Source organism: Xiphophorus hellerii, chromosome 4 (genome assembly GCF_003331165.1).
Source record: "Xiphophorus hellerii strain 12219 chromosome 4, Xiphophorus_hellerii-4.1, whole genome shotgun sequence".
NCBI classification, from domain to species: Eukaryota; Metazoa; Chordata; class Actinopteri; order Cyprinodontiformes; family Poeciliidae; genus Xiphophorus; species Xiphophorus hellerii.
The window spans coordinates 17,482,830-17,499,908 of NC_045675.1; the positions used below are offsets into that span (position 1 = coordinate 17,482,830).

The 17,079-nt window shown below is 38.6% G+C and overlaps 2 protein-coding genes across 11 annotated transcripts in view; one reads left to right on the forward strand and one right to left on the reverse strand.

Annotated features, from left to right (window-relative positions):
• Nucleotides 1–169: 169 nt before the first annotated feature.
• Nucleotides 170–4,048, reverse strand: dkk3a (dickkopf WNT signaling pathway inhibitor 3a). 2 transcript variants are annotated; one of them, XM_032560224.1, is made up of 7 exons: nucleotides 3,534–4,048; nucleotides 3,252–3,317; nucleotides 3,074–3,136; nucleotides 2,414–2,506; nucleotides 1,424–1,568; nucleotides 1,189–1,345; nucleotides 170–1,096 (listed from the first exon to the last, which is right to left on the reverse strand). In XM_032560224.1, exons 1-7 carry the CDS (start codon nucleotides 3,708–3,710, stop codon nucleotides 1,009–1,011), a joined length of 789 nt encoding a protein of 262 aa, XP_032416115.1. In that variant the 5' UTR covers nucleotides 3,711–4,048; the 3' UTR covers nucleotides 170–1,008. The 2 variants fall into 2 exon arrangements, with proteins under 2 accessions (XP_032416115.1, XP_032416114.1); XM_032560223.1 differs by having other exon boundaries at nucleotides 3,213–3,317; nucleotides 3,534–4,047.
• A 1,376-nt stretch (nucleotides 4,049–5,424) lies between these two features.
• Nucleotides 5,425–17,079, forward strand: part of mical2a (microtubule associated monooxygenase, calponin and LIM domain containing 2a) — a 33,324-nt gene continuing 21,669 nt past the window's right edge. For 7 of the 9 annotated variants that reach the window (XR_004338948.1, XM_032560594.1, XM_032560593.1 and 4 more), the window contains exon 1: nucleotides 15,106–15,366. Coding sequence is in view for 8 of the 9 variants with exons in the window: in XM_032560594.1 (XP_032416485.1) it covers nucleotides 15,106–15,366 (261 nt within the window). In the remaining variant the exon portion in view is untranslated. Of the gene's footprint in view, nucleotides 5,574–14,992; nucleotides 15,367–17,079 lie in introns of those variants that run through there. The other 2 variants (XM_032560597.1, XM_032560589.1) reach the window with 2 other exon arrangements.

Genomic DNA, 17,079 nt, shown 5'->3' on the forward strand with positions numbered 1-17,079 from the left:
ATTGGATACTGATAACGATGCTTCTAAAGGGTATATGAGATTATTTTTTATTTCAAAACAATGATTCATGAGCCCCATAAGGAAGCAGAGCCATAACGTCGTCCAGTTGACTTGTGAGAGAAAATAAACAAATTACTTTTAAATGCATAACTTTAGATGTGATGGACCAGGAATTAGAAAAGAAGCTTTATTAAAAACTAAAACTCTACATGGTCAAACATGAAACCAATTACAAAGCCATCGGTTTCTTTAAGAAACATGCACCGATTTGTCTGGATACCCGATTGTTTAGGATGTTCGCTGCATTGCCTGGCGTGAGTCAAAAAAATTAAAATGTAGCATTGGTGTATAAAACTAACAAGACTATCTTTTAGTACAATTAAACTCAGAATTATTCATGTTATTTTCATTCAACAAATTTATGAAAATAAATGATAAGAGCATCTCTTGAAATGTATTCAAGCAGTTTAAAAGGAGTATCAGTTAAAAAAAAAAAAAAGAGTAAACTTTTTATCTATTTAGAAATTATCCATATCCATTTTTCCGACATTCAGCAATGCCTGAAAAATCTTTAATGGTCATCAAACTGTTCCTATAATTCTTTCAAAAAAATTTACAAAAATCCTATGATTAATAAAAAGCCAAATAAGATGAACACCTTCCAATAAAAAAAAATTAGTATATTTAATGTATTAGGGCCATTTAGCTAAGGAGTGAGGGAAACAACCTCATTGTATCATAATTTCAGAGAAATAACTGTAATCCCAGCTGTGACTAAATGTTGAATCCTGACATAAATTACATGGATAGTTTAAGCAACATTCAGTATAAAAGCTTTATGTCATTTAATACTCAAAGAAACAAAAACATAAAAACAATCAGTGATTGAAACTATTAGCATCCATTATATTAGCTTTGTAACTTTACAACTTTGGATTAAGCTGGCAAAAAGACAGTGGGAAAAAGCTTCATGCTGCTTGAGAGAGTGTAAATTCAGTCAAGCTTTGTCTAGAGAATGTAGTCAATTTCTGAGTACAGAGAGTCTGTCAAGTCCTCTTCACTTGTGTCCTCTGCTTTCAGGCACATGGAGCCACGCCTGTCAAACAGTAAGAAAGGAGCAACTCGGAATAAATATTAGTGTAATACCATCACGGTCACAGACTGTAAGAAAAATCGTGCTGCACTCACCCGAGGTGCTGGCACTGAAGCTCTCCGGCACACGGACAGTGTTTCCTGGGTTTCTTATCCTTCGTGTCCCAGGACAGCAGCTCCATCAGGTTGTTGGAGACATCAAAACAGCGTTCACGTTCAATCGGCTTGACCGAACAAACAGGGAATAGCAAGGCTGCAAAACAGGAAGTTTTTTCTTTTTCACTGAGATCATACACAGTAACTGATTTCTGCATGGTGTGCTGTGTTGTACCTTTATGAATTGCACAGCAGAGATCTGGCTGACAGTCATTCTGGACTTGACAAGTGCTGCCAGCTTCTCCTTTGGTAGCATTTTTGCTGCACTGACCCCACACACACATCTGGTCGCCGCAGCACTCGTCATCTTTAGTACAAGACTGAGAGAGAACATTTGCTTTTCTTCTTGAGATTTTTGACGCATATATTAAAGATTAAATAATAAATATTGAACTCTGCTGTCCTAAAAAGTGACAGAAAAGAGATAAGGACATGTGCATAAAGTTTACCAGAGCTGAACCTCACAGCAGCGTTATTTTCTATGACTCTTGAACCGTGACGACTGCTGACTTTGTTTAATTAATAATGAATGAAATCTGCAGTACAGTTTGAAAGTGAAGGGGGCTGAAGGGAGTTTTTCGTCCCACGCTCTTATAATGGCTCATATAGAACAGGCTCATCAATATTCTGGTTATAGCTACACGGAGCTGCACACTGCAGCAATCTGAACAGGATACAGATCATGTCCCCAATGTGTTTATTCTCCTTTCACGCTGCACCTGTGGTTGGCCGACTGCCAGCCTGCTTTCTTCCCATTGTCTTTTATTCTGCTACACCTAAAATGATGAGACCAGATCTCCAAGTCAGGACCAAAATGCTCAGATAAAAAGTAATTGAAACATTTCTTCCAAGCAGATAAAAGTGATGAGCTCTTGTTCAACCTTGACTCAGCCTGTCCTTTCATGTGAAGCTAACAAGACAGAAGCGACTCACTCCAATTACACTTGTGGACTTAGCTGCATTGCAGTGTATGAGAAACTCCCAGCATCCTGAAAGATTATGATGAAAACGATAACCCCACTGAGTTAGAATTACATTACTACTAAATGTTTCCAGTCTTAATATGACAAGGGCAAGACGAAGGATGATGGCAAAAAGCTTTCCTGCGTAAAATAAAACTTTATAGAAGTCGGACCAAAAATAAAGGCAACATTCTACCACTTACCACATCAGTGTCTTTACATGGCTTACACTTGGACCTATGAGTGTCAGAGAGGCAATACTTTCCTTTTCCACAGTCGTCGTTAGTCATACATCCCTGCAGAAAAAAATGAACAAGAGATGAATGTTTGACCTTTTGCAGCTCCAAGATATTTGTCATCGTATTCAAGAGGCTGAAGATTTGAGATGTTAAGCTGCAAACATTAATCTAGCACTGATTACATTTTCCAAACCATGACTCAGCAAAAAAAAAAAAAAAAAAGAAAATCTAAAATATTCTTGCAAGCATGTCTACACCTCATAAGATAACTCAGCCAAGTTTGAATATAGAATCTGAATATAACATTTAAGTGACTTGTGATTCTGCTGAGAATTTGATTAAATTAATTCAGAATCACAAGAGTTGTTAAAAACATTCAGATCGCAGTAGGGGGTTTTCTCGCTCACTATAGCAATGACTCAATGAAACAGTTCACATTTTAATACAGTGGACTGACATCCTTGTATGGCTAAAAAAAACATAAGAAATGCCTCGTACTCAGTTGGTTTATGACACTGCAGACAGAATGATGAGTCAGTGTGTGCCAAACATCATGCTACATTTATACTGCTGGGAAATCCAATAACAGTTTTTGACTCTGAGAATGAATGAGAAAAGGCTCACATGATCGATACTGTTATCCAGGTCACTGACTGGGAAAGCTGCGGCAGTAATGTTGTTTGTCCCCTGGGCAAAGTTGACAAGTTTTATTTAGAAGGTAAACAGTGTCTGAGTTTTGTTTACCGTTTCAAAGCTGAGCTACCTGTTCTGCTGAGGAGTGCACAGATTCCCCATTAGTCACCTTATCAGTTTCGTTGGGATGCCTCTGAGGAAGGTCACTGTGATGAGGGCTGACACTGCTGTTTGTCTAGATGGAGAAAGATACAGAAGATCTTTTGAAAAAAAAATGTTACAACAGTTTCACAAGCTATAGATGACTCAAGTTTTTTTTTATTCTTATATTTTCATTTCGAGTTGCTTTAACAGTTTTACCAACTAAGTGACAGCACACTTAGAGCAGCACAAAAATAAGGCCATGTCATGCAGACAATATGCTGACTGAGAGATGCAGCCAGCTGCCTACCTGGGTAAACGCATCCTCAGGCTTTTGCAGCCGATCCTCCTGCAGTTGCTGCACAAATATGCGGTCCAGCTCCGACGGTACCTCCACGATGTGATTGATTCCTGACTCTACGATCTCAGGCAGGATGCCATTGCAGACTGCTGGCAGCACCAAAAGAGTAAGGATGTATCGCATCATGCTGCTTCTGGTCCTCCTGCTGCTGCTGCACACCGAGGAAAAAGAGGAGGAGGAGGAGGAGGAGGAAAAGGAGGGTGTGGCTGCTGCTCCAAGACACAAACAGCCTCGTCACAGCTGTTTTCCGTCAGACAAATCGCATCACAAGTAAAAATCCGTTATTATTATTACAGAATTGTGTTTTGAAGTAGGTCATTAAAGCCCGGATCTCGCCACTACCCACCCAGTAGCCTACACTGCATTGAACAGTAGAACACTTGCGTAACACTAGTTTAGTTTAAAAAAAAAAAAAAAAATCAACAAACAGCAATAGAGACAACCGAACATAATCCGAGAAGTGTCGAAGATTGATGTCGCAATGAGAGGAAGGCTGTACGTGCAAAGCAGTTTGCAACACTTTATGCTTCTCAAAATGAGTGTGACATTTTTAGGCAGTCTCTCTTTGTCTTTCTGATTAGTGTTTTGTGATCTACAGAAATTTAGTCTATTAATCCAGTTCTGCACCAGTCTAGGCTAATATGCAAATTTAAGTATTTTTAAGGCCAAAGAAATCACAGACCATAATAGCAGATCTCAAACTCATTCAAAATCAATAATTTAATATTTATTAAAAAAAAACAAACAACTTTTTGCTTGTTTCTGTATTACCATATGGGGATCTCCTGCTTATAGAAACAGGGGCAACCCGCCCCCTCTGCCCCCTCCACACACACACACACACACACACACACACACACACACACCCACACACACACCCCTACGCACACACACATCTTCACATTTACTAATTGTAATAAACTGGAAGTGATTGTCTTCAGTGTGTTTTTGAAAACATGTCAGACACTCGCACATTACCGATACTGTCTGAGTTTTTAATTGTATTTTTTTAACTTTTTATATTGAGAGAATTGCTCCTCCTCCAACCTCGCGAATATTAAAAAAAAAAAAAGTTTGCATTTGCGGAAAAAAATATTCTTGTGCTGAATTATTGTGCTTCTGGACCTGCTTCAGGGTCAAATATATAAGGTTGTACCACAAGGTTGTACATTCTAACTTAATGTACACTAAGTTAGAAAGGCACAGCCAGCTCATTTGCATAATGGTGACGTAGACCTAAAACAGTGCATTCCTTAATTAACTCAAAACAGAACTAATCGGGCAAAATCTGAATATCTGAGAATGATTTTGTGTATTAAATGTAATTAACATGTTTTGTATAGCCTACTGACCTTTCCTATAGCTTCTTCAAGGAAGCATAATAGTGGACCTTTAATTTCTATGTAAAGACCAACATTTGACGATAAAAAATTGTAAAATAAAATGGCCACAAGATGGCAGTATATTTACTCTCACCTGGATACGTCCGGGCTAAGGATTTCACGCGTCTTTACAGAGTTTATTCAGGGGGGTTTTGTCAATGTGCAGCCAGATTACAGTTTGTGCTGACACACGGTGAAACGTGGGCCGCAGTGTTTTTGTCAGGACTGGGCCAGGGACGTGTGGCGCCTGGCAGTCTCAGGGGGAAAAAAATAAACTTTGCAATAGAGTGAAGTTCTTTCTTACGGCTTTGTTTGGGGCTAAAAATGTCATATATTTTACACGCACACGGATGAGTCCATTAAAAAGGCTGAAAAGATGGTTTTTAGTAGATAGTAAAAAGCACCCAAAAAAAAGGGGTTTAGCCCCAGTCACCTCAGCAGCTTTAGTAGCTACAGTAGCAGTTCTGGGATGTGTCCCAGTTTTGAGCGCCGCCCTCAGACAGCAGCTCAGAGAATCTGTCAGACAGACTGAGAAAGTCGTTTTTCTCACAGCTCCTAATTTCAGCGACGACTCTGGAAGGCGGGAGAGCTCAGGTTTAGATATAAGGTAAGCGCTTTCTGATTTTTACACTTTGCTATTTGCTGTGTTTGTCTGTCCTCCTCACAGTGGCCGATGGGACCTCTGAGGCACCTGACTGGGTTCTTCACCGGTTTCTGAAAGCGTGTGTTTCAGGCTGCCTGTTTGACACGATTAGACTTGACTGTAATGCAACTCATGACCCAGTGACTGAAAAAAAAAAATGCTCTAATTAAGCAGCTCACATTAAAGTCAGTCTAAATCTGGCCTTGGAGAATATTGCAGAAGTTTGAAGGCTGACAGAATATGGGGATTTGATCATCTCACAGTGATATCTTTGAAGTTTAATCCTTTCTGGAGACTTCCCTTTAGCAGTCAGGATTCAGCTATTATAAAGTCCTGATTAAACTCTTCTTTTTGAGAGGAGACAGGCAGCTGGTCTTGTCTCCACTTTCTGATAACACAAAGGTTATCTCCTCTTGCGCAAGTTCCTTTTTTGTTTTTTGTTACTGTCATGCTCATGGTTTGTGTCATAAATCAGTTGCAAGCACATGCGTAGCTGCTTGTTATATCTCAAATCAGCTCCAATCACAACTGGAACGGCAGCTTTCTCAAAGGAGAGTATAAACGGGTATAGTTGGCTGTTGTCTTTATTTTTGTTTAAGTTTGTTCAAGTTTTTTTTTTTTTGCCTTTTCCACTGGCTCAGCAGTTTCCAAAATGGACCTCTGGGTTAAAAAGCGACATCAGCTGAATAATAAAGAGAAGGTGTGGTGTGTAGTGTCTACAGGCTATCAGAGATCCCTGAGCCACAGGAGCTTTCTGTTAATGTTTCCCAGTGACGAAGGTTAACACACATGTGTTGATCAAATACACACAGCTGGCTCTTAAATGAACAGCAGCCTCCTGATCAAACTCCTGATCAAAGAAGAACAGAACAGAAACCTGTTTTTAGAACAGCTCTGTTTTTTTTTTCTTCTGTACTCTGTGTTTCAACATACTTTATGCACACACAGTCAGGCTGTGACTCAGAACATTACAAAATGATGCATGATCCCACAGCACATTTTTCTGGTATGGGTCTGAAAAGTCACCCAAACACCAGCTGCTTTCCTTCCTCATGTTCTGAGCAATAATTTCCTGTGGTGAAGATAAAGTTTCCCCCCATCCCACTCCGCCATCACACTATAGGAATTAACCTTTGTGACTGTTCTAATCTAAGCAGCGTTTATTTACAGTCCACTGTGGTCCAGGCACCAATAAACTTTGTACTGTCTTCACATCGACCTTCAGCCACATTACTCCCTTCCTACTGAAAAGATATCCCATCTCTGTGCACACCTTCAAACTAATACTTTACGGCACCTTTAATCATATTTCATTACACAGGTTGGTCTTATTGGTGTCAGACAGCGTGGCTAACTTGCTAATAAATCTATCGTCTTGTGTCCACACCCTCACAAGTTTTCTGAATTCAGCATTTTAATTTTCTTCTGATGAATACATTGTTATTTTTGGGTATGTTATGCGTACATCAAAAAGCCTAGTTCCATCTGAAGAACGTGAATATTTCCTTTTGAAGAATAGGTTTCTGAAAAGTGTGGCATGCATTTGCAGTCATGGTCTTTACTGTGATACTTGTGAATGCCATTTACTTACCTTCATTTGCTTCAGGTTTTTTGTAGTGAACAAGCTCAGTCAACATAATTAACTCTTATTCCTTTATTCTAAACTTTATTGTTACACAACACAGACATAAATTCAGGTGACTTTTGTGTATCAGCATCCACTTTTTTAAACCCAGTGGGTCTGCAGACACTCTAAACTGCAGGTTTCAGTACTCCTCCAGTGAGTTACAAGTGCAAATTTACACGGCAAGCCTTTCATTTTTAGTGTATAATTACCAGCTATACTGCAGTTTAGCTTAAAAACAGTGTGGTGAGAAACAAACAGTACAGAAAGCTCCAAGCATGCAGCCAAATGGAGGCCCGGCCTGTGATGATCCTTATGAAGAATCCGAAAATGGTGCTAATTCCCTCAACTCTTTGATTCTTTGATCAAAGATGACAGATGCACTCATGCTCTTCCTGCTGTAAATCTGCTGTTTGTTTTAGCAACACCTGAGAGTTGACTCACCTGTAGGAGGCCAGAACTGCAGCGGCTGCTACAGCTTTTTATTCTCGCTTACTGTAATAATATTAGTCAATACAGTATATTACAAACACAATGACAGAATTAAACCCCGAAACCGTTGTGTTGCAAACATGAACACCCGTGCCAAATTTGAAAACGCTTTTCCCTTCCTAATGTTTATCAAACAAGCGATCAAATTAATAAAACCAGATAACAAAGGATTATCTCTATGAATGAACCACCAAGATATCAGATTAATGAATATGAAAGTCATAAGACATGTTTTAGAAAGTCATGCTGAGAGCAAAAACTATTTGAATGTGCTGAACAGAGTAACTATGTGTGGAAGCCCAAGCTCATTATTACCAGGGAGGTGTTGTAAACGTACTTCTTCCTCTCTGCAGCACATTTCCTTCCTTGTTCCATAGCATAGAAAACAGTCACATGCGACCAGGCGGCTACACAAAAGAGATAGGAACTGACACAGATAGGTGGGGTTTGTTGTTCCTCAGAGAGTGACACTCTGCCAGATTTACTGTAATGTTCGCAGCAATTAAAAACAGCTACAAAGTCATGCAGCCCTGAAGGCTTTGTGAATCAGGTTATATAAATAACTAGGAGAAATGTGTGCAAAATTAGTGGCTTGTACCAGCCACTATAATGTAAAATATTTTCATCTTTTTAGCCTCATAAGTTGTAGGGGGGAAAAAAAGACTTTTTATGAAAACATCAACAGAACTTCAGTCTCAGAACTTTTGGATTTAGTTTATGAGATAGATTGACTTAAACAGGATTTTGTAAAAGTAATTTTAATTTATTTTTGCTGTTGTGTTAAAGATCATCATGTTGCCACAGAAACTGATTTCAACTTTTTGACGTTCTAAGCAGTGTTTTGTTTCTTGCCAACTTTTTGTGAGAACATTGCCACAGGCCAGTAAAGGTAGTGGGCATGGTTTTACCTGCAGCACCTCAAATGAGTTTAGATCTGGACTTCGACTTGGTCATTGCAGTTTCATGTTAGATCATTTTCTCTTTAATTTGCTGTTGCGTTTGGGAATCATTTTCTTAATTGTTTAATGGTCCAGTTTGGGCTGAGCCTCTATGAAACACTTTAAATTTAACACTGTGATTGAAAACTATCCTGAAACTGAAAAAGAAGCCCAAATAATTGCAAATCCTCTACCGTGCTCTATAATTTGAGTTTACTGAATTTACAAGCTCTGTTTGTTTTTCAGCCATATGTAGTGCGATGCGTTTTAGACAATTCAACTTTACAATCCCCGGCTGTGCTGCTAAGTTCTTTTCAAAAAAGAAGAGGCTCCCTCAAGGCAATCCTTGCAAACAAGTTATACTTGTTCAGTCTGTTTTTAAATCTATAGCCAGGAACTTTAACATTACCCGCTTTAACTCAGGCATGTTAAATGTGAAATATAGCATTTGGGATTTTAGCAATTTACCTGAGCTGCCTTATCTTGGAGTGAAGTTGTTTAAAATCCACTGCTGTGAAAATTGGAAAAAAAATATTTTAAATGTTTTCTGAATTGGTTTTATTAACCTTCCCAAAGTTATGCAGAAAAACAAACTTTTATGCTTCTTCAGCAAACTGACAACACTGTGACTTTTTCAGATTCACACTTTATTACGATCCTTTAAGTCAGCCCATATAGCAAGATAAAAGGGGTAATTTTGGTGAAAACCCAAAGTTTATCTGTAGATATTTTCAACCCAAGTACAATTTTGGTTAATTAAATAATCAAACATAAATATGTATCAGTAGGTTGTTCTTCTCAGCCTATGTTTTCTCTTAGAAGGAGCCTGTAACTTTTTTTTCATATTCAAAAACATAAAACCTTCATGATGACAATAGTACAAATACTGACTTGAAGACAAGTAGATTTTTTGACTTTTTTATTTTTATTTATCAAGTAAGATAAAAAAATTATGTTACACTTTGCAGCATAGCTGCTTTTCTATGAAGATCCATGCTGCCCTATTGGATTGCTCAGCATCTAAACAGAGTGGTAAGAATAAATCATCAGCATTACTGTAGTAAAATTATCCCAGGAAACTGTTAATAAGTTCCTTCTGTCAGAAGAAAGGACACCTGTGAACTTTGTCAAATATGGGTTTAAAATCTCAGAGGTGAAACTTAACAGAGGAAGCCTTCTTTTGAACTTTGATCTTTACAGGAAGCCAGAAAGTCTTTTCAGGAAAAGCCTGGGAATGAAGTGTCCAAATATGAGGGAGCTCACAACCCTCCAGTGTTGCATCACCATGATTTAATTTTCCTACCAGAGCAGCTCCGGTTTCACGCTCGGCTCTATGTTGTAGTAAAATTATTTTGAATATTTGGTCCTGTTGAAAAGAAAAGTCTCAGTCAAGCTGTTTTAGTGACTTCAGAGCAGGTGGATGTTGAATATTTGTCTGTGAAACAAAGAGTTGCTTGTGCTTGTTTTATTTTCCAGTCATGCGATTTTTTTTTTTCCTGCAACATGAAACTTGTCTATTCTGAGCGTGGCTGGGCAGATTTTCCTGCTGAGAAATAATACTATTAAACATCCTTTGGGCCTTTCTGTGATGTGGATAAAAGGCAGTCAGGTATAACTAATCTCAGTGAGTTATTGTTCAAAGAACCATGTGCCGAACACACCTTGTAGGTCAGGTGAGCCTGCAGACAGAAAACTCCACATTCTTGCTCCTGTTTTAGTTAAAATGAACATTTTGTGTCTGTTTTTTTTTTTTTACCTTTGAAGTCCTTCTGAAGTTGAGTGACATTTACTTTTATCTTTTGGTGAACTACTGTTATCAGGACACAGTCTTCTTTTGCTTTGGCACAGCTGCCTGGACACGCAGCCAGATTTTAGTGAACTGAGATAATAAAGAGGAGCTCTGGAGGCCTGGTGGAGGGTTCAGCCCTACAGGCTGAACAGTACATGAACAAAATGTTTCTGCTTGCTTATCAGGCCTGCGGAGGGTTCCTTCCTGGTTTTCTTCAGTTCAATCTCTAATTACTGTTGCTGGCTGCTTGCTCTACTGTATATGTGAATTTCCCAGCAGTGTTTTCCGTTTCTTGCTGTGCAGTTTTTTGATTCTGTCTGCAGCAGTGTACTCTGTGGAAACAAATGCTTAACTCTCCCGCACTTAAAAGTGTGTCTAATATTTTGCAGAATTGCATCAACCGTCTGATGACTCGATGTTGCAAAATATAGAAGACAAAGTTTCAGTTGTAAAACAGTCTAGGACATCATGATAATTAATTATAACCTTGTGAATCACCGATCGGGGTTTTCTTGTATAAAAGGCAAATTTTTCAAGATTTGTCCTGCAAATCATCAGTGTGAGCTTATCAATGGAAAATTGTCATTTTGGGCTGTTACTATTTTAGTTATCTGAAGTTTGAGGTCAAGACAGCCTGTCAGTGTTCCCCCACTATGAACCAAATTAGCTCAGTACCGTATCCTGTTTGTTTTAGCTCCTGCTCTAACACACCTTATGTTCTTTAAATCAAGGACACATCCATTTAGACTCTCTGTACTGCTGCATAAAATGAATAAGATGCCAGATGAAGGGCCCTGATGACCAACACCGAGGGTTTACTGTGGTTATTTGAAGTGAATGATGTATCTCTTAGAAATTCAGGCATTTTATTTGATGTGGTGTTATAAGTTTGTCTTTCTTTGCCCCAGGGGCCTTTAAAATTGCCCTTTCTTTTCAGAGTTTGTTTTTTGTGGCTGAAAATATTTCAGATTAGTAACTCTGTTGTCTGATAGTGATTCAACTTTAGGTTTCAAGCAGAAAACCTGAAGTCCATCTCGACAGAGGATTTGTCAGGATCACATCCCTGATGAGCCATTTTAATGATGCTTGAATCTGTTAAATCTAGAAATAAAAAGATTACTCTTAACTATGGTCAATGAACCCAGTAAAAAAGCAAACAGTAAAAGGATCTGCCCAATCCAATTTTGCTTGTGCAGCCAGATATTGATAAAACTTAAACTTTGCCTTCCTCTCCTCTCTACATTTACAATTTTGCTGGGTGCTGTATTTTTTTGTGTGTCTTTATCGGGACGAATGGGCAAGATGCTTGTTATTACAGTCAGTGGTAGACGTCTTGTTGAAGAATTTAGAGTTAGTAAATATAAAATGCAACTGTTTTCCAGTAAAAACAAATAGTGAATATGAAACCGCCCCTGTTTAGTTTTCTCTTAACATGTACTGTCGCAGTTACATATTTTACATTCATACCATTCCTTCTTTATCAAACTACGAACAGATACCTTGTTACTGCATGCCTCTCTCTTGATTCTGTTCTGAAAAATGTAAAAACGCTCATTATATTAGGGAGTGTGCCCAAACGCAGTAAAGGTGCATTCATGATTAAAATCATAGGGTGTTAGTGGTGAGCAGTAGTTTGTTTGATAAATGGCATGAATGAATTCATCCCTGTGTTAGGAACTGAATGACTCCCCATTACTTTTCTCTCTTAGCCACAGCTGGTTTCACTTAATCACATCATTTTCTGGACAGAAAGGAAATGTAAACCAACATAGTAATAAACTCTGTGATCCTCTCAACCATTATCTGCCTCGGCTGAGGGTAATCTTTCCGTTTCACTCGGTTGTATTTTTACAGCCACTCTGAGGGTTCCTCTTTTTGTCTGCCCACAAGTCACTTTTCCATTCTGTCAGACCGAGTTGGTGAAGTCCATGTGTCAGAGGCAGGGTAGTTTCGGTGCTGAGCATCAACTTATTTAAGCGTTTGTTTCATTAGTGGCGCCAGAATCACACAACAGATGCTTTTAATTGTTGTGGCGCTTTACCGGTTTATTTGTTTATTTTTGAAACGTGACAACATAGGTGTATTAAACATTTCGCTTAAGATTTTCACATTCTACCTTGGCCAAATGTGAAATAAAATTAGATCACAAAAAAAACTTTTCTTAGAAAGCTCAAGCAAAAATAAAAGCAACAAAAGGAGAAAAAAAAGTAAGAAAAGAAAAACAAAGTCCCTTACTGTGAAAAGGAGATAAAACATGAAGTCTACATAAAGTGCAAATGCTCCAGAAAGGCAAGAGCTTTTTGATCATTGTCAAAGATTATACCTCCAGTTATGCATTATGACGTGTGAATCTATGTCATATCTTCTTTGATGATAAACCTGAACATTTTCAAGGAACCATGGATGCATCCTATAACCGGGTGCCTATGGAGCCAATGAGAGGACCAAGAGTTTGTTCTAAAAGGATGATGATGGACGACTGCAGAGCTTCTGCAGCCACGTGGCAAAGGAATGCCATCCCACTAAAGCCTGGATGATTGTCGTCAGGGCCTCCATAGGATATGCTGACAGGATATTACAGCCGTCCAAAATGCATATAGAGCATTTCTGTGGGTTGCATGGATCTCCTGCCTCACTTTAAGTATTTCTGTAAAGCAAGAGGGTCAAAAACAGGATGCAGACATGTGGTCAAACAGGATTCTGTGCAAATTAAAATGCCAACTTTAGTCTGGAGAGAAATTTTGTTGCTGCTTTAGCGAGGTTCAACCCCTTGTGGCATGAGGACATAATTAAAAATATGTGAGTCATTACTGAATGGTCACCTCTGTTTTTTACTATCTAAATGACTTTGCGCCACATCGCCGCCTGGGATTGTGGTGTGACAGTATCAGTGGAATACAGTGGGTGGGGTGGGTGTTTAGACCCTGCACAGCCCCTACGACTTCTTGTCTAACCACACCCGTCCCACTCTGCAGGACATTAAAATTTCAAAGCCAGGCTTCCCCCCAAAGCTCACGGAAGCTGTGGTCTCCGCCCACGTCGGCACACTCGGGCCTGGTGCTGAAACTTTCAACATTTTGCTTTGATGTCAACCTCTGGCACCAGTTTCTGGCACAGATTTTTAAGTGCTTGATGGTTGATTGGAGGAACCGGGCTTTAATTGTGTCAGTTCAGCTTCAGTCTGATGAGAGTGCGTGTTTTTAGAAACAACACTTTCACATTCAGGCACACATGTAAGCACACGTGCTTCAATGCACGCTGTAGTATAGGCCTGTATAAATAATCATCTATCTGATTTTGTTTGCATGAGTTCCCATTAAAAGTAGTTGCACAGAGGCTAGGTCTGGCTGGAACCAGCCAGACCTAGAAATAAAATATCCTTATTATGAAACAATAGCCATACTTTGTGGTACATTAAGAAAGAATATTATAAATGCTAAAGATGTATTGATCACATACAGTATATATTTATAATTAAGGGAAACATGAATCTTTTAAGAAAGACAAAAATGATATCTAAATGTGTTTACTGGCAGTAAACTTTGTAAAGATAGTAGATATTCCTTTCAACAAAGCTTAGACAAAAAATACTTCCTTAAAGCTCATGAGCTCTAGATTATGATATTTGATCCCATTAACAGTCCATAGTAAAGCCAGCATAGCCAAATACGGTCATCCAATGTAAATTCAGACTGCCCTAGGTACATAAACAATGTTTTTTCAAGCCAGTATCGGTCTCTGTTTGTGAGAAAGAGCTGGAAAACAGTGGAATCCTCCCAAAGCAATCCACTTTTCTTCTGGACACACTGCACAAAATGCTGCCATGGACAGATATTGAGAGTAAAATGCAAAAAAAGTCCAAAGAAAATTGTAGAAAAATACCTTTGAAAAGTTAAGTGAGCTACTGATTAGGATCACATGCAAAGCTTCGGATATAGACACATTTTTTGCAAGACACACACATAGGATTTGGATTTATTAAAGTTATAGGACTACTGGTATCACCATTAAAAGAATATCATGTTAAAAGATGTTGTCAAGTCAAATTATTTATCATTAGGAAACCCAGGGGGGGAAAGTGATATGATATGGACATTCCTTGAGTCTTGAGGTTGTGAAACAGTCACATTTTTTGAACTAGTAAGGTTAAATTATGATCCTGTAGTTGTGTCTGTAAAGCAAAAGTTAGAAATATTGTCAGCAGCTGCCTGAAGTTCAGTCACAGGGTCGCTCTGCTTTGCTGCTTACTGGAACTGCATATATTTTTTCAACCTTGTCTGTACTTGAAATGTTATCTTGTTCATGTGGGTGTAAGCCTACCACGTCTCAGAATGCCTCCTGCCTTAGATAATGGGTAAAGGAATGCTTTCCTAACAAAAAGCAGTCAAACTGCTTCATAATTCCAATCTATTATCCATTTAAAGTTGTGTAAATAGATCTTTTGGCTAAAACTAGAAAATGGAAAAACACAAGTTACTTAAAGCCATCTGTTGGACTCTACCATGGGATGACATCACTGCTATGTGTCTTGCCTCCTCAGAATGGGCATGACGGTGCGGGCCAAGCCGAGGGTGTAGCCACATCTGGCTGAGTGAGCTGAGCGACGCTGAGCAGGAACCTCAGCACACCAAGACATCTGCTGCAGAGGGGAAGATGGGAAAGATGGAGGAGGAGAGCGACAATGTTGGGAAGCTGTTTGAGAACTTCATCCAGGCCTCCACCTGTAAAGGGACTCTGCAGGCCTTTAACGTCCTCTGCAGACGTTTGGACCTTGACCCGGCGAACCACAACACTTTCTACTGCAGCCTGAAGGCAAAGGTCACCTCTTGGAAGGCCAAGGCACTTTGGAGCAAGTTAGACAAAAGGATATCCCACAAGGAGTACAAGAAAGGTCAAGCTTGTGTGGGGACAAAGGTGAGTTTAACTATTTCCCTTCATCGTTAAGAAAAAGTCATGTTAAATATGATGGAGGTGTAGAACAGGGTAATAATGACAGAAGATAAAAACATTCATTTAGAGACATGTATTCTCTTGTGTTTTCGTCTGTATCAGCTTTTATGGAGCAGTTATTAGTAGTCTGTGTCTTACCTGCAATAGTGACATCAGACATTTAGGCTAAGATATACTGTGGTCAATAACCAGTAAATAGCAAATTATCCACTACTGGAAATAATTTTCACTTGGGTTTTAGCCAGACGTATAGCATGTATTTTCACATCATTCCACTTTTTGATGCTTGAGCTTTTTTGTCACTGTTTTCTGAATTTAACAACGCCTCTTCTGCAAAACTGAACAACATTGCTGTGCATAGCTGAAAATCAAGAGGCTGAATATATCTTGTTGATCTGCTGTGACTCACAGGTGCAACAAAACAACATGCTGATTAGATTGATTAGCTTACTCAACACCTACATTTCATACAGTTAGCTTAGCTAAGCAAATATTAATGACTGTGTTATGTAGAAATGTTGTAAAAGGCGTTTAAAGGATGGTAAATGAACCTTTTTTCACATCTCAGAAGGGATCTTTTCCTGCAAATAGCAGGAAAGCTTTTGTATTTGGCTCAGTATAAATATAATGAAACAAGGTATTAAGTTTAAAAACTAGTTTAACTTTATTATAAAGCTAGGTTAATTATGTTTTTTCTGTTTATATTGTGCCTGGTGACATTTTAGAAGCTGTACCTTTTGTTTGGCTGCTGTCCAAAATATCCAATTGATTTACTGCTGCAAGCCCAAAGCTCCATGTTTTCAGCAGAAAAATGCTTTCCTGTCTTCACTGCAGACAGCCGGGACTGTTGCATTTTATTCATCTGCTTTTTCACATTTCCCGTGTGGTTCTGTACACCTGTGCAATAAAGATAAAAATGCAGACGGAAATATTTTTTTATCAGGAAATTTAATTTTCTTGTCAACATTTTTGGTATGAAAGTCAATCAGTTCAGCATCTAAATGTTTCGTGGTTAAGTTTGTTTATTATGCTTGCTTTACTTTTTAAGATGATCATTGTTTTAAGGAAGCAGATGCAGAGTTATTAATTTATCTACAACCTAGAAGAGTTGAGATTAGCAATTGGAGCAGGAGAGTCTTTCCATAAATATTAAAACACACCCATCAGGTTAACTGTGTTGCTGACAGGCCTGAAACCACAATGGTGAAAGGTCCAGCTTAAACGTTTGCTTTATACAACATTAAAGTTTTAGGATTTAGGAAGTGTTTTTTGTTGTTTCATCTCACATGATTTGTTTTTACTGGACATAAGTGTGACTCTGACATCCTATTAAAGTTAAGTGTGGGACAGCTAGCCCAGGCTCAATTGTTTATGCATCCCAGTAGATTTGTATTTTATTCATGGCTCCTATACTTCTGGAAAAGTATGGGGTTTGATTTCAGGATTTTCCAAGTGTTGTAATGTAGAAATTTATCTAGGTGTTCTGTCCTTTTTTCCATGTCATTCTCTTTTTCCTTCACTCTGTCCTTTATTTTTATTGTATCTTTCCTTCCCTTTCCTCTTTTCCCTGTGTCCTTTGTTATTCCTCGTCCTTCTTTGTAGTGTCCATTCTTATTTCCTTACCTCTATGCTTCCTTCATGGTGTCCTACATTGGACCTTTCCTTATGACTTTTGTT